General features: G+C 38.7%; 1 protein-coding gene across 3 annotated transcripts; it reads left to right on the forward strand.

The window, feature by feature from the left end:
* Positions 1 to 560: 560 nt before the first annotated feature.
* On the forward strand, positions 561 to 15,839 carry FAM133B (family with sequence similarity 133 member B). Of its 3 annotated transcripts, none has more exons than XM_039550214.1 (11): positions 561 to 718; positions 4,336 to 4,433; positions 5,149 to 5,227; positions 7,426 to 7,500; positions 7,674 to 7,706; positions 8,109 to 8,177; positions 8,875 to 8,982; positions 10,146 to 10,193; positions 11,829 to 11,924; positions 12,201 to 12,245; positions 13,762 to 15,839. In XM_039550214.1, exons 1-11 carry the CDS (start codon positions 695 to 697, stop codon positions 13,846 to 13,848), a joined length of 762 nt encoding a protein of 253 aa, XP_039406148.1. In that variant the 5' UTR covers positions 561 to 694; the 3' UTR covers positions 13,849 to 15,839. The 3 variants fall into 3 exon arrangements, with proteins under 3 accessions (XP_039406148.1, XP_039406149.1, XP_039406150.1); XM_039550215.1 differs by having other exon boundaries at positions 8,875 to 8,970; XM_039550216.1 differs by having other exon boundaries at positions 12,201 to 12,249; positions 13,762 to 13,781.
* Positions 15,840 to 15,963: the final 124 nt, after the last annotated feature.

Consider the following 15,963-nt stretch of genomic DNA (forward strand, 5'->3'; position numbering starts at 1 on the left):
GTCATTAATGTGTATAAATATCTAAAACGGGGGTGCCAAGAGGATGGACCAGGCTCTTCTCTGGTGTCAGGCAATAGGACACGAGGCAATGGGCAGAAAATGATGCACAGGAAGTTCCTCCTGAATATGAGGGTGAGCTTCTTTACTGTGCTGGTGACCGTGCACTGGAACAGATTGTCCAGAGAGGGTGTGGAGTCTCCCTCACTCGCTGGAGATATTCAAGAACCGTCTGAACACAATCCTCTATCATGTGCTCTAAGACGACCCTGCTTAATTAGAGAAGGTGGACCAGACGACCCACTGTGGCCCCCTCCAACCTGTCCCATTCTGTGATTCTGTGTCTGACTGTGTGTCCCCGCCGCTGCCACCGCCCCACCCGACGCCGTGCAGTAAAATTCCCCTGCCGTCCCCTTCCTCCCGCCCGGTCCCGGCGCTGCGGCCGCGGCCCCTGGGCCCCGCCGGGGCGGCTCTGGGCGCAGGGGGCGGGCGCTGGCGGCGAGGGGCCGGCCCGGCGCGGAGGCGCGCGGCCCCCGGCAGGCGGCGCTGTGTGGCTGCCGCCATCGCCGCTCCCGCAGCGCCGCGGCCGAGAGGGGCCGAGAGGGGCCGAGAGGGGCCGCGGCTTCCCGGGCGCGGGGAAGGACCCTGGGCCGGGCCGAGACGGCGGCGGGCGGCGGAGCGGGGTCACGGCGGCGCCATGGGGAAGCGGGATAACCGTGTGGTGAGTAACGTGGGCGGCTCGGCCGGGCCCCGGCGCGGAGGCCGTGGGGAGCCGGGCGTTGCCTCGGCCCGGGCAGGCCCGTCCGGCCGCCGCCGCGCTCCGACCGCCGGGAGGGGCAGAACGGGCCTCCGCGGGGGACAAGAGCGGCCCGGTGCCGGCGGGGCTGCCCGCGGCGGGCCAGAGGCTGCCGAGGGCCGGCTGGGTACGGGGCGCCGGGACTGGGGTCCGGCCGCGCTTGGGGCCCCGCCGGCGGGGGACAAAGGCGGGCCGTGCCCCGCGCCTCGCCCAGCCCGGCCCGGGGGCGCCCCGGGATCTGCCGGAGCCCGTGTGGGTGGGTTGTCCCTCCCTCGGCACGTGCTCGAGGCTCCCTGGCAGAACCTCTGATTGCCTTGTCAAATCCGGCAGCATCGTGACTGACGGCTGCGTTGTGATCTGTCGAGGGAAGGTGATTATAAGATGCTGGCCTGGTCCGTACAAAAATAAAATGCTCCCAATGGGAGTTGCAGCACTCGCTGAAGTAGCTCTGATCCTTGTTAAGCCGCATTTCCTTAAACTTGGCGTTCGGCTGTACCTGAGAGATCTGAAATTGAGCTTTACGCAGCACTCTGCTGCCTCGGGAGCCAGCGCTCAGCAGGCAAAAAATGCACTTCTACACACCTGACTGCAGAGCCTGAGTTCATACATAGCTGAACAGTCGTCCTTCCTCCTGTTTTTCTTTAAATATTTTTGTACCAGTTAGCCTTTCGCCTTCTACTCGTAATCATTTAGACATTGTAGGTTTGCTGCTGAATTTTATGACTAAACACAAATTGTGATCATAATACTTTTATTTTTTTCCCTTTCTCTGTTTCTTTCTCATATATGCTATGAGTTTGTACTCAGATCCATTCACATCTTTGCATACCTTGATGGAATAGTACAGTAATAGACATAATAATAGATGGCAAAGTCCCTTTGATTGCTTTATTGACATATCAAAAAAATGGAGTCTACTAAGAAAGAGTTGACAGTGTATTAGGCTCCAAGACTGGATCTATGGTTGAAATGTACTGTAAGGTTTTCAGGTGTGTATTTATTTACTCTTAATTTTCTTTTAATGGGACAGCTGGGATATACCTACCAATGCCAGCAAGTCTTTATGTTCCTATATAAGGTTCATTATGCCCTCATGCTTTTAGTACACAGAAGTTATAATATAGGACCCTTTGCTCCTCATGTATGACCATAGAGATTTCTACTGTTATTTCTCTTCTGTTCTACTGTTACCTTCTTTTCTTTCTACTGTTACGTCCCTTCTTAAATACACCCACCATCGTTTTTGACTATTTGGAGGTGGAAAATAACCATGCTTTTTTCACATCTACAGGGTACTTGCAAGGCAGTAATAGTATTGCTTGCCTAGAGAACCCTGCCTGACAGAAGGTGCCTTACACTTTTCATGAGCAAGGAAGCTATGCAGCAAATACCTTTGTTAATATCTGCTTGAGCAAACTGCTGAAAGAAGAAAATGAATGTGCAATTACTTCCTTTACTGAGGGTGCATTTCCATGCTCCTTCTAGCTAGTGACATGCAATTTGGCAAAGTCGTGTAAATACTTTTCAGAAATGTTTATTGGTGAAGTAATTCTTCATAAATAAACCTGGTTGAAATTATAAGAACATGTTTTAAGGCAGATTTCCTAATCGTGGAATATAGAGCAGTACACAGTCATTATGTACTTGCTGTGGTAAAGTTAAAGAAAGCCACTGAAGGAAGCTTCCTAGACAGTTATCCAGGGGCAGTTTGAGCAAGTACAAAATCAGTATTTGACAGCTGTAGCCTCTTCTGCAGGTAGAGAGTTTTGTTGGGAGGTGGTGAGGTGTTCATTACTTGTAAGCTCTGGCAGCAAAGTAGCTGATATTTATTTAAGAGCAGGAAGAGACCCCATTTTTTGGAAAGTAATTGTATAAGAGCTTTCAGATACAAATTTCTGAATGGTAACCAAAAGTCAATGTGCTCTCTGGAGTAAACCAAGTATCTAATGGGTCTAATACATTGAAATTACCTTTGTTTAGTGAAAACAGTGTTCAAATAGTGCTGTCCTGCATTCCAAAAAGAGCTCCTTTTCCACTCAAAGCTGAATTCAATTACAGAAGTTTTATTCATTTTTAGATTTTTAATGTGAAAGCCTTTCTAAGTGTTGTAACTACTTGAGGGCATACATCCATCTGCTACTTGTTTCACTTGGCATACCTCACTGTTTATTTGTCCATGTTACCCTTTTTGTGTGAAATAAAGCAACAAAGCAAAGCCCCAAGAAATGGCAGCAAATGTCACCCTTAGAGTTGCAAAGTCAACTTGAGTAAAAAAATGCTCCACTTGAAAGAGTAAAGAGTCCTTGGATTGCTTCAGAGTGGTCCAGCTGATGGATCTGAGCCAGACTTGAGTGGGCAGTGCTTCCTTCCAGCCAAATGCCCCATCCCAGGCAGAGCCTGGAGTGCCTCTTCCAGGACTAAATGTATCCCCAAGAGCTGAAGCCACCTGCCTGCTTGCAGTCCAGTCCAGAAACTCAGCACTGCTGTGGTCACTGCTTCTGCAGTGGGAGCAACAGGAGGGGAGGCAGCAGCTGCTGCTTCTGACAGCTTTCACAAATGCTCGCTTACTGTGCATGGTGGTTTCTGAATGCTTGGTAAAAAGAAGTGTTGGACATATGAGATCTACACAGATGGTCAAATCTTTGCTTTGAATCTACAAAATGTTGTACTCTTTAAAAAATTGTCTCAGATTGGGCAACCAAAGCAAGTCATTTTTTTGGCTAATTTGATCTTTTTCTCATCTCCAAACTGAATAGTAAGAACAGTGTGTTATGTTCTGCAAAAGTGAAGTGTTGGGATGGCATAGTGATAAAAGCCAATGAGATAAGGGGGTGTATGTACCTCCTTTTCACATGAACAAAAATACTGTTGACATAAAGAAATTATGGAAGAGTTTTTCCATTAACTGCTGAGGTGGATTATGAATTCTAAATTTTAATTTCATCTTTTATAGCACAAAGAGTATGCATGGGTTTGAAAGATGGAATACATCATAACATTGGGGTTATGTATGTTTGGGTTTTGTGGGTTTTTTCCTCCTTAAAATAGCCCTAAGTCACAGAATTTTGATACATGCATAATTGTAGCAAAGTACCACTGCTTGCTTGTTTTGGTGCAAGAAATTGCATGCAGAATTTAGTGACTCTCCGGTCAGCAATTTTGAACAGAACTTTAAGGCAGAGCATCAGTTGTCCCAGAGAGTGAGCGCTGAAATTTAATTACATTTTCTATGTCCCAAGGAAGAATATTTCAGAAATCATACTATTCTTAGTTTACAAAATCATTGCTTAAGGAAGGGAATTATTGTAATGGTCTTTTTGTGGATCAATTCTTTCTGCAACAGTATAACTCCAGCTGAAAGCACTTAACTTTCTGCCAGCCTGAATCAACTCAGTTTAGCTAAATATTTTACATTCTTGGAAACAAGTCAGAATTCTTTTTCAGGGAGTGATAAAAAGTTTCTGTGAAGAACAAGCAAGATATTTTGGTATCATAGTGTAACTGACGAATTTTGTATTTCTTTTTGTTGTTTCATACTCAAGGCTTATATGAATCCCATAGCTATGGCCAGAGCACGAGGTCCTGCCCCAAATTCAGGACCAACAATACAAGACTACTTGAACAGGCCAAGACCAACATGGTAAGCAGCAGTGCCTGTCTACCCTTTTGATCTTTTAAGTAAAAGATTTGTTCTCTCTTACTAAAATGTCACTGGTACCTACCTCCTCCCTAGAATATCCAGTAATAGATTTTGAAAGATTCCTTGTCTCTGGCCAAGGTATTCTTTTCTAAACATGTATTCAATCTCCTCTTCTAAAAACAATAATATTTCATTTTGAAATGTGTATTTCTCATTTGTCTGTATTTTTTTGGCAACAGTTTCTCAGAAGAGGAGAATGTCATCTTACCTCTTTCACAAATTCTAATACCTAAACCTAGTAGATATATTTAATTTGTAATTAATGTCTAAAAGATTAATTAAAATTAATTAATCTCTAAAAGAACCATTTTGCTGGTGTATTCTCAGAATCCAGTTTACCCTACCCAACAAAACCATCACTTTGAGATATTATCAACAACTTTCTTTATGTTCAATCCCTTTGCCTGCCTTCATGAGACATTAGAGGACAATTTGCCTCATTGCAAAGTTAGCTTTAGATCTTTTGGAGGGATTTAACTACCGTACTTAAGTTATTAGGGTTAGGTTACCATATGTGTAACATCTAAGATGCTTTCGTTCTTCTCTTGAAAGTTCAACCAAGGGTAAACTTCAGAAAAACTCTACAAAAAAGTTAGACATTGAAGAAGGTATTTTTAATTGTAAAAATTGTGATCTTATCATCCTTTTCATACAGGGAAGAAGTGAAAGAGCAACTAGAAAAGAAAAAGAAAGGATCCAGGGCTTTGGCTGAGTTTGAAGAAAAGATGAATGAGGTTGGTAATGTTATTAGCTGTTAATACATGATTCTTTTTATCTAACATGCTGCTTCTGTTATCATTTACAGTATCAAGTAGCCATAATATTTCACTTCGCTCCAGCTTTCAATAACTATTTTGTTTCATTTATATTGGAAGTTGAGTTTACAACTTAACCAGTGAAGAGCTACATTCAGTTCAGAGAAAAAACTATATAAAACGTTTTTTAAATTGCTGGTGAATAAAACTTGACCTTGTTATAAATGTAAATACATTTATGCAAATGCATGTGCTTATATTAATAAATTAAACAGTGCATTTTCAGGCATGATAAACCAAAGTCTGCTGTGCTAATATTCACTTGTCTAAGGTCACAGAATCCAAATAGAGTGAGAAAAAAGTGCATTACTGGATACAGATGTCTTTGGCAAGGAATATACATGTAGTATTATTATGGGAGAGGGCACAAAGAATGGCTTTCAGTCAGATAGGACTAGGAACTACTTGTTTTTCTCTTTCCTAAGCTGATTACAACACGTGCTGGTTTCCTGATATAAATACAGCTGTTCTGATGTTTGTGTTCTGGACCTACCTACCTGAAGATCAGCACAGTATTAGAAAGTTTCACATGTAATTCCTGTTGTATACAAGGGAGAAATTAGTATACAGTGAATTTAACTGTTTCTGTTCCTTCTTGGGTCCTGGTGTTTTGAGATAAGCTTCAGGCAGTAATCTTCATCGTTGTGGGTAAGTTTCTGGTTGAAGTAGATTATGCTCCTCTTCCCTTACTGGAAGGGCATAGTACCCATAGTACTCCTGCTGTACCTTTTTGCCTAAGAAGTTGTACCAGGATTTGGAGGGCCATGGGGTGCTCTTCTGAGAGGATCAGTTGTTCTGTGCTCTTGGTTTTAGCTTGGTGAGTTTGGTTTAGCATTCTATCATATTCCTTTCCTGATTTTACCTTTGGCTAATGCAAAATAAGTGAAATTGGCATGCATGGAAGCTAACAACCTTTCAGTGTGGTAGAAGGGTAGGAAGGGATGCAGGGAATCATGAAATGGTCATGAGTTATTCCTAAAGCTCCTAAGAACAAATCTCTGAATGCCTGGAAAGATCACAAGTCTCTGAATGAGGTGCTGTCTCCCCTATTTTGCTGACAGTTGTTGGACATGTGTGTTTAAAACATAACACTAGCACAGTCTTTAATGAAGCACAGGCTGTTGTGAGAGATGCCTCAGGTGGCTCTGGGTACCTGGTATATCAAAGTACACAACCCACAGGTGCTGCCTTGGTCCATGGAAGCACAGTTCACACAGCACTGCATCCTGCCTAATCTGCCATGTCCGTCAGCAGCACTGTTCAGCTCACTCACAGTTTGCTGACAAGGGGATCTGAGTATCACCCTGCATTGCACAGGTTACTTGATTCCTGGTATTTCTGTCCCCTCAGCACGGTATGTGGATCATCATTGTTTTACCAATACAGTACCAATGCAGCTTCATTGTGATGATCAGAGTAATAAAGAAGGGAGCACATGATGTGTCTGACAGTGCAGATTGAACCTAGCAGCCTTTCAGTTTGATGGGGGCAGGTTGGATGTTTCAGAGCTCATGAAGGGGACATTTCAGGTAACCCTAGAGACCAGATGGAGAATTGAAAAGGAGGAAGGAGAGGAGACTTTTATTCATTCATTCATTCATTCAGTGTGCTTGGCCCAACAAAGTAAGAGCATTTCTATGAAGATGTGTATAGTAATTTGATATAATTATTGCTGACACCAACAAGGCCCAGAACAGATACTAGAGACACCCATACGTTGATGAAGGGCCAAGAGAAGTTGTCTTGAAGTTTTGTTTCAGGTGATTTTTAGAACTAAAACAAAACCACAGTTTTTCTGGTAGGGTACCCTGCTTTTCTAAAATGCTCTAGCAGGAACACTGTGATACAAAAGCACAAATACCGTAATTGATGACCTTCAAGATAAACGGCAATCTCTTAAAACCAAATAACTTCAACATTGAGGTATGAACTAACACTGTATTTTGATGAATATTAATCTTCTGTAAAATCAAGTGTATTACAGCTTTGGTTAACGTTACGTATTGTTTACTTTCTGCGGGTTTTGTTAAAACTATAATGTCAGGTAGAGGAGAGGTTAAAAAAAAGCTGTTCAGAAATGACCCTCTTGTCACTGTTGTGTTTGGTTTTATTTTCAGAATTGGAGGAAAGAACTGGAAAAACACAGGGAGAAATTACTGGGTGGAAATGAGAGTTCCTCCAAAAAAAAAGAGGTAAGTTGCTTTCAGTTGCATATATTCTGTGTTTGGAATTGGATTTATCATCAATGCTGCCAACACAGAATTTCATAAATACATTTTAAAAGCCAGCATCAAAATTTATATACCTAAATGCATGACGAAAGAAAATGATGCCAAAGTAACATTTGTTCTATTCTATTTTTAAGAAAAAGAAAAAGGAAAAGAAGAAATCTAATAGGGTGAGCAAAATTTTCAGTTTTCTGATCTTTTTTTGCTTTGGGGTTGTTCCTGTTTGTCATTTAAGTTCTCTTGGAAAGAGAAAGCATAGCTGTAATTTTGATTTTAGATGTTAAATTAACTTACTTTTATTTAGAAAGGGTTTTCTTGTACATTCAGTACAAGGAAAATTAAAGGGAGGAAAAGAGCATTAAATAGATATTATTAAATGAAAAATGTTAGAAGTGGTTTAGAAGTTTATTTAAGAAAAATCTATGTAAGACCAGCTTCTCAGAAGTAAAATTTTATTGGTTACACTTTGAAAATGAAGAACTTTTAAAGGGAGTGTTTGGATGGGCTTTTGAGTATTTGCCAGACAAAATGCTGCATCTCACAAGCTTCACTTTTTGTTGTGTTTGGTCAAGTTGTCTTCATCTTCCTCTTCTTCATCAAGCTCTGATTCTTCCAGCAGTTCATCTGATTCAGAAGATGAGGTAAGATCTAACTTATTGGAATCTATCATGTTTTGTTCATGAGGTTTATTTAAGACAGATTTTGGTAACATGTTTTAGAATATTCTTAGAGGGCCTGGTTTGGATAAGACCATTTAGTTTTTATGCATTTGGTACTTATGATAAAGTTGTGAATTTTAGACATATATATTTAATATATGTGTCTAAATATGATGTATTGATTCTATTAATATTAATGATTAATGTATTAATAATTAATATATTCATTAAATTAGTATATAATATATAACTATTTAATAGTTTCTATATGAGCACTACAGATTTTGGTGTCCTGGCTTGTAAAATGGATCCATTTTAACACTGAATTGCTCTTTTAATAGAATCCCCTATCTAATCATAAAAATGCAAAAATACCATTTTTACTTTCTAGCAAAAGTCTTCGTTACAGATAATCAGATTCTACATTACACACCTAAATAATAAACAGAATCTAGAGCACCTGGATTTTTCACCAGTTTGCATTTTTTCAATGCAGGAGAGTTATGAAGGTCCTCCACTAAAAGAATCAATTGTAGCGTACTTTATTCCTCAGGAGAACATTATAACATGTAGGAATTTGATGTTTCCTTTTCTTTACATTTAACATAAATCTTTAATTCTAATGAGAACAAATTCAAGTTTGTGTTTTTCCTTCTTTTTCTACAATATTTGTGGATAGGATAAAAAGCAAGGGAAGAAAAGAAGGAAAAAGAAGTATCGCTCCTCACGGAAATCTTCAGCAAGCACAACTTCAGAATCTGAGTCAGACAGCAAGGTAAATATGCAGGTGTGTTCTCTTGGCAAGTTTTCCTGGTTGGTGTTAAAAAAACATAAATAATTTTGACTTCCGCATTTTAATGTGGATTTTCATCTTGCACACTTAAAGCCGTGTATTCTCATTGAGCCTGAGCTGCACTTGTATCTTCCACATGCAGTGTGGAATCTGCCTCCACTGGCCACAATTCCTGGTGGAAATAATTTGATCTTTAGAAAATGAACATGGTTTATTCCAGCAATTTGTAGTCATTTTTCTGATTTCAGACGTACACAGCTTTTGTGCTGCTCAGATGTTTAGTTTTATACTACATTAACACTTAAAATGTTCTTTTGAATATGCAATTTAATTGAGCACTATCTCTGAAAATGCAGGTATTGCAGGATACCTGTGGCCAGAACATTACCTTTCTAAATATCTGAGTAGTTTCCTGTTGAAGAACTGAGCCTTTCCCAAATATATTAAATTGTTTTTTCCTTTTCTGAAGTATAGCAATATAGATACATGGGATTACTGAATGAACAAAAAAGTGAAGAAGATACATGAGGCAATTTGTTCTGTTATGTTAGCATTTTTCTGTCTTACACTATATAGTTACTGTACTTCTTGCTTAAATATTAATAATACAATGAGTTTTTAAGATTCTCTGTGTAGACTTTATCACAGGCTTTCACTGGAATTCCTGATTCAGTGGGATATAAATTGTAATGAATGACTGTTTGCAGACACCTATGAATTTGTGCTAATGGAAGGTTAAAAACTTTTGCTACATAAAGGGACCCAGAAATACCCTTACTGCAGAAAACTCTGGGGCAATACCTGCTTAACTTCATCTGATCAGCAGAGATGGACATAGATAAAGACTCCCAACTGTTACATGTTATATGTAGTTACAGAAGTGATAGCTGATATCCTTCCTACAGGCTCTCTAAGTTTCTAGCAAGGATGCTGTTACTTGATTCCATACAGACCTTCTCATGCTGCTGGATCAGGAAATCAGCAGCTGCATCGCAATTACAGCTTTTTATATTATTCTTGTCAAGTGCAAGGTAGAAAGGACAATCTTGAAGAATTACCTTCAATAGACATAAAAAAGCTATTGGTCAGACTGCTTTGGGGATTTCTTCCTTTTTCATGAAACGATTTTGTTGTGGTTTGTTTTCCTTTCTATTTAGGATAGCACAAAAAAGAAGAGGTCAAAGGAAGACTGTGAAAAAGAGAAGGTATTTTTATTCTTGAAATCCTTCGATCAGAACTGCATGTTGCATACATAATGGAGCTTTTGTTTTTAATATTGAATGCCTCACTTTACATCTATGGAAATTTTCTGTCCAAACCCACCCAGTCAGAAGGTATCCAGTGCACCCAATTTGAAGTAGACTTTTAGTTGGATTCAGCTCCTGTTTTAGTATATGTTCTTAGTGGAAACCACTGGATCTGTTCTTGTTACAAAGGTAAATCAAAACTGTATCTAATCTGCTAGAGCACATCAGCTGCATTCTAGTGTTTTGGGGTTTACCTTTAGCTGTCACATTGAGCTAAAAATATGTGTGATGGTATTTTCAGTGGCATACCTGGTAGGCTATTGGCTTGTTGCTGTAAATTAAGAAATAAAAGCAGAGGATCTCTTTATTTAAATGTAGTCATAATTATAGATACTATACTTACAACAGCTTTGGAGAATTGCAGAGAAAAATGTATTCGCGTAAGAAAAACTACCTTATTCTGTCATTTCTCTAAGCATGAAAATCCTCTCTCCTTCCCACCACCACACCATTTTGTACACTCATCCATTATCTTTAACGTAAACAATCTAACTGACTTCAATTTTAGTTATTCATACAGTATGGGTAAACTAAAAATGCTTTCAGAGTCCATCCTAGTCTTTCTCTCCAGTTACCTTTCTTTCTTATCATGTTGGCCTCTACTGCTCCGGTCAATAGTATTGACTTCAATGTACAAATTCTCCATTGCACAAGGCAGATGTTTTGATTTTCCCCCCGCCCTGCTCCTGCTTCTATTTTACAGTGTCCATTTCCCATCTCATCCTTTTGAATGGCTTCTCTTTGAAGACCAAGTATCTACCATAGTCCCTTATTGTAGCACTACTTTCACACATCTGAAAGCAAAGGGTATTTGGGGACTAGAGGTCTTTCTTCCCCTACCTGCAGATCCCCCATATGTCAGATGGGCTGCATCCTGTGCACTTTCCATGAGTTCTTTTGGGAAGTTTCTGGTCTTAGAAATTGAGTGAGAGAAAGTACCTTCAGTCTTAGGAACACGTTGCCTTGTCCAGAGCAACGGAAGTACAGGGAGCAGAAAAGTAACTCATCAGAACAATCTCACACAGCATCAAAATGTTTTAGAAACTATCCTTTAAATGCACTGGAATTAAATATGATGTGTTACAAGTACAGCTGGCAGGGACAGCTTGTGGTTCAACACATACACAGAGGGAGCTTTTTCTTTCATGAACAAAGCAAGAGTCTGAAGCTACAGTGTTTGTATGTATACATTGAGACATCTTCTGTTCCTCATTATTTAAAAGTGATGAAACGTTTTATTTTCAAATGCTTACTTCTTCATGTGTTATTACTTAAAATAAGAGACTATTTTTCCTCTCACTTTTAGAAAGTTGCTGTATCTTGGTAACAAGGAAAAGGAATATACAGAAAATTACTATTTTCACTTAACAGTTTGGTAGGGTAGTTTGATGATGATGGGTAACTAGTTTAATGTCAATAATACTTTAAAATATTTCACAACTTAGAAGTGATATTTCAATCTTAAATTTTAAGCAGAAGTTTTATAAAATTTGAAAGGTCCGTCTTCATTCACAAATACATTATTTTGTGTAGGAAGGTAAAAATCATCACAGGAAAAGGAAGAAAGCAGATCGTGGTGATGGACCTTTATCGTCAGAATCTGTGTCTGAATCGGATCAGACAGAGGAGGTCAGTGTGAATCCTCAGTTTCCGATGTTACAGTGCTTGTAGCTTACTGATTTATATCAGTGAATGATGAACTAGCTTAGATTTAATACACTGTAGAAAGGTTCTGCTCTGTACAGGTGAATTGAAGTGTGCAGTGCACTCAAAGTTTTTCGTAGTTTTCCTTTTAAAATAAACTTTCAAGGGTTGTTTAGCTTCTATCACCTACAAGTAATTTTGAATTAATTTTCTTGAGAATCAACTTTTTATGGATGCTACATTTGGTTGAATTTTCTTTAGGTGCAAGCGAAAAAGAAGAAAAGCAATGAGGAAAAGGAGAAAACAGCAAGTATCCCTCTTACTCATACTGTAGTTTTAGGATATAAATACTCTGTACTCAGTTAATTTCCAGTTTCACATTTTTCACTAATATAAATGTTTATAGCAATAGTCTGCTGTTGCATTTAAATTAACAGTTTCTCTGTTTACTTGCTGAAGTCACTTTTTCAATTGTTGAAGAAGAATTTGTCACTCTTTTACCTATATGTGATTTGAGATTTATACAACTTTAACACTTACTGTAGAATATATTTTATTCTGTATCAACCTCCTAGAACGACTAATACCTGTGTGGTACCAAGTAGAGGAGCAGTTTGCCACACAGACATATATATCAGTGCTGCTCCTTCGTTAACATTGTGTGTAATTCCTTGGTAAGCCTTCTTTGCCACCATGGAAGGGGCCTTAGGACATAATTGCTGCAACATCTACGCCATAATAACTCTTCCCCCGACCAAATAAAAAGCTACCAGCAACTTTTCTTTTTTCAATTTTTTTTATTTGTATCTGTTGGTAAAAGTGAGAGGAAGGTTCAGTAGTGATTTATATAGAATCCAGATTTACCACATGTACCTGAGGTTCCTCAGTTAGGAGTATAGTGGACTTGGGATCCTAAATGCCCGCTTGAGATGTCTGGGTATCTGTCTCCCCTGTCAGCAGCAGTGTTCCTTATTAGGCATCTCAGTTGTCGAGATGAGGTAGGGCAAATGGGAGGTCTACATTAGTCACCTAAAAATACAAGCATAGGAATATCAGTGGTACACATTTTTCCGTGGAACTTGTTTGTATTTTCAGACTCATATGAACCGTTTGCTGTGACCTTTCTAGTGATTGCATATGGTCTTTTTCATACTAGACTTGTATAAAACAAAGCTTTAATACCGATTGTTTCATTTTTGTAATGCCACACCTATTTGAGAATTTCAGTTGAAATTCTGCTTGCAAAAAGACAAGATTGCATCTCTTAGCTTCTGTATTACAGTGATCAGCATACTACCTTCAGGACTGAGTCCAGTAGGGTTAATTTGAGTGTATTTATTTATATTTACAGTTGAGATCATAATTGTTTTATTTTAAACAAAGTACAAGTGATAGCCTAGCCAAGTGCAGTTGAGCTATTTAATGGTACACAGTGAATTTAGGTGCTTACTTTAAAATCTGTAAACATCCTAGTTATTCCCAAATACGTAAGATGTCACTACTGGTCACAGCACTTCCTTATTACTTTCTCAGTAATCTATAATGCTCTGAAAATCATTTAAAATATTAGGAAATGTAATAGTGATGGTGATGAGAGGTGTGAAATAGCCATACTGTAGTGGAGATAAATTTAAATTGAAGGCTGCTCGTAATAGTGAAAATTGCTGGGTAAAGTATTTCTTTTGTGATTTCTCAATAGGCTTCTGTAGAAATCTCTTTTGAAGCATCTTTCAAAAGATACCCTTTCTGTGCTCTCATTTTGCATTAGCAGAATGTAATAGTAATTGCATTATACGATAACTTCCTTTTTTTTTTTTTTTAGGATAAAACAAAAAAGAGAAAGAAGCACAAGAAACATGGTAAAAAGAAGAAAAAGAAGTCTGCTGGTTCAAATTCGGATTCAGAATAATATTTTAAAGCAACGTGAGACTATCAACAGAAGTGCAATGACTAAAGGAAACTTAAACTGTGAAATGACAGCAAACTTTACCAAACTGCATGAGTTTTCCTGTGTTTTAGAAATATTCCTAATCTTTCAGTAGCCATCCAGATATGCAGCTGTGCTGGGAAAGACCATTGTTATTGCCTGCTGCTTAATACATGAGGTACAACTTCTATAAAATTCCAGTAAGCAGTGTTAGATGTTTGAGACAAGATGAGATGGTAGGCCAGCTGAGGTATAAAATATTGGAAAATAAGAGAGATAAACTTTTTAGATAGTTAAAATAGTCTTTTAAAGCATTAGTAATAGTCTTTATTTGTAAATCAGGACAAATTAAATCCCAAGTTCATCCTGCAGGTTAATATTATGCATAAACTACTACAAGCTGGTGTCTGCTAATGGAAAATTAACAATAACATTTAAAAGGCTGCCTTTGTAGAAATGTGTATCATCTGCCCCATTACCGTCTCCATGCATATGTGAAAGGGAATGCTACCATTTTGGCTACCTGAACTGGGTGCCCTTCCCTTTGATTCTTGCAAATCTCTGCTGTTTTTAATCCGTGCATCTCTGCATTCCTGGGAAGCTAGAGCTATTGTCAGCAGCCTTTTCTGAATAAGCAGTTTTGAGCTTCCGAGCATGTGCTTCTGCATTAAGCAAGAGCAATGACATTTTGCAGTATAACTGACAGTCAAAACCTGAAGATTTTACCTCTGCTTCTTTGAAATGGCGATAGACCTTTGCTAGTAAATATGCATATTTCATTTAATGTAATTTTGGTTTAATTGAAAACTTCTTGCAAACACTGGTAGCTTTCTTTGCATTATCTTTAGAATTGTTTTGCATGATTTGTACCATTTTTAAATTAACAAAATGCAGGTAATCATTTGTTGTAACCAGTTCTTTGAATTACATTTTACATGCAGAGTTTCATGTATGTATTTAGTTATAGTTAAGTTCATTGCTGTGTTTAAGTGCACACTTGCTGAAGTTATTTAGCATGTAAAAAGCAGGGTTTTGATACTTTAACAGCTTCATATTGAAGCTGATTTTACTCTAAGCAAGTTCAGTGGCAGATCTGTTATGTGACGTGTCTTGTTAGATAAAAAAACTACTGCCAGAATCTCATTAAAGATACTGTTTAAACAGTTTGTATTTATATTTTTGTACTTGAGGGCTACAGAATGTTGATCTAAGTCATAAAGCTGTTTTACTTTAGTTTAGTTGCTTTAGATAACTGAAAAAAAGCTTTTTTAAATTACATGTGCACACAAGAAAACACAAGCAACCATTTGATTTTAGTTTACATGAAATTCTCACTCTATCTTCCATTGAAATACTGGTTGCTGGGCCTTCTGTTAGTCTTTAACAAATGCCCATCCATCCCAGGTAGTCAAATACAGATTTTTGATCCACCCCTTCTTTCCATTGCACAGGTGCTAACTTAGAACTTACCTCTATTGCATACAGATGTTTCAAGTGTTATGTTGCCAAGAATTTCAAGACTTTTAAGACATTGATTATTAGTCTGAAAACCCTAACTAAAATCTGTGGGAGAAAGATGATTTCATTCTGCCATTGTACAGAGAAATTGTCTTCAAGTTCTTGGGAAAATACAGCCATTCAGTTGCAGCAATGTGCATCTAAACAATAGTAATATTTTCATTGACTATTTTATACTCTTGGGCTTGATGTTACCAATTCTAAACACTTTTGTCGGTGAGGTTGAAATAAAGGCAAGATACAGTGAACAGGGGGGTTTGATTTAGGGTTTGTGTTTAGTTTTGTTGGGGTTGTTTTCCTTTTAAGTTGTGGTGTTGCAGTTTTGGTAAAAGAACTTGTAATGAACCATAGCATAAATGCTCTGTCCTGTGTGATACCTTATTTGACTTTTACACAACCACCTGCCACAGAAAGAAATAAAAATGGAAATGAGACCCAGTCTTCCAAATACTTAAGCCAGTATATAATTTTAATTGTGTGACTGTAACTATCTGTTCTGCTCAGCTGTAGCCTTCAAGTGCTGCTGTCATGCTTGGGAAGGGGTGTAACTGCTTAAGGGCTTACGGGCTTTGTCAGTTC

Source organism: Corvus cornix, chromosome 2 (genome assembly GCF_000738735.6).
Source record: "Corvus cornix cornix isolate S_Up_H32 chromosome 2, ASM73873v5, whole genome shotgun sequence".
Lineage (NCBI taxonomy): Eukaryota > Metazoa > Chordata > Aves > Passeriformes > Corvidae > Corvus > Corvus cornix.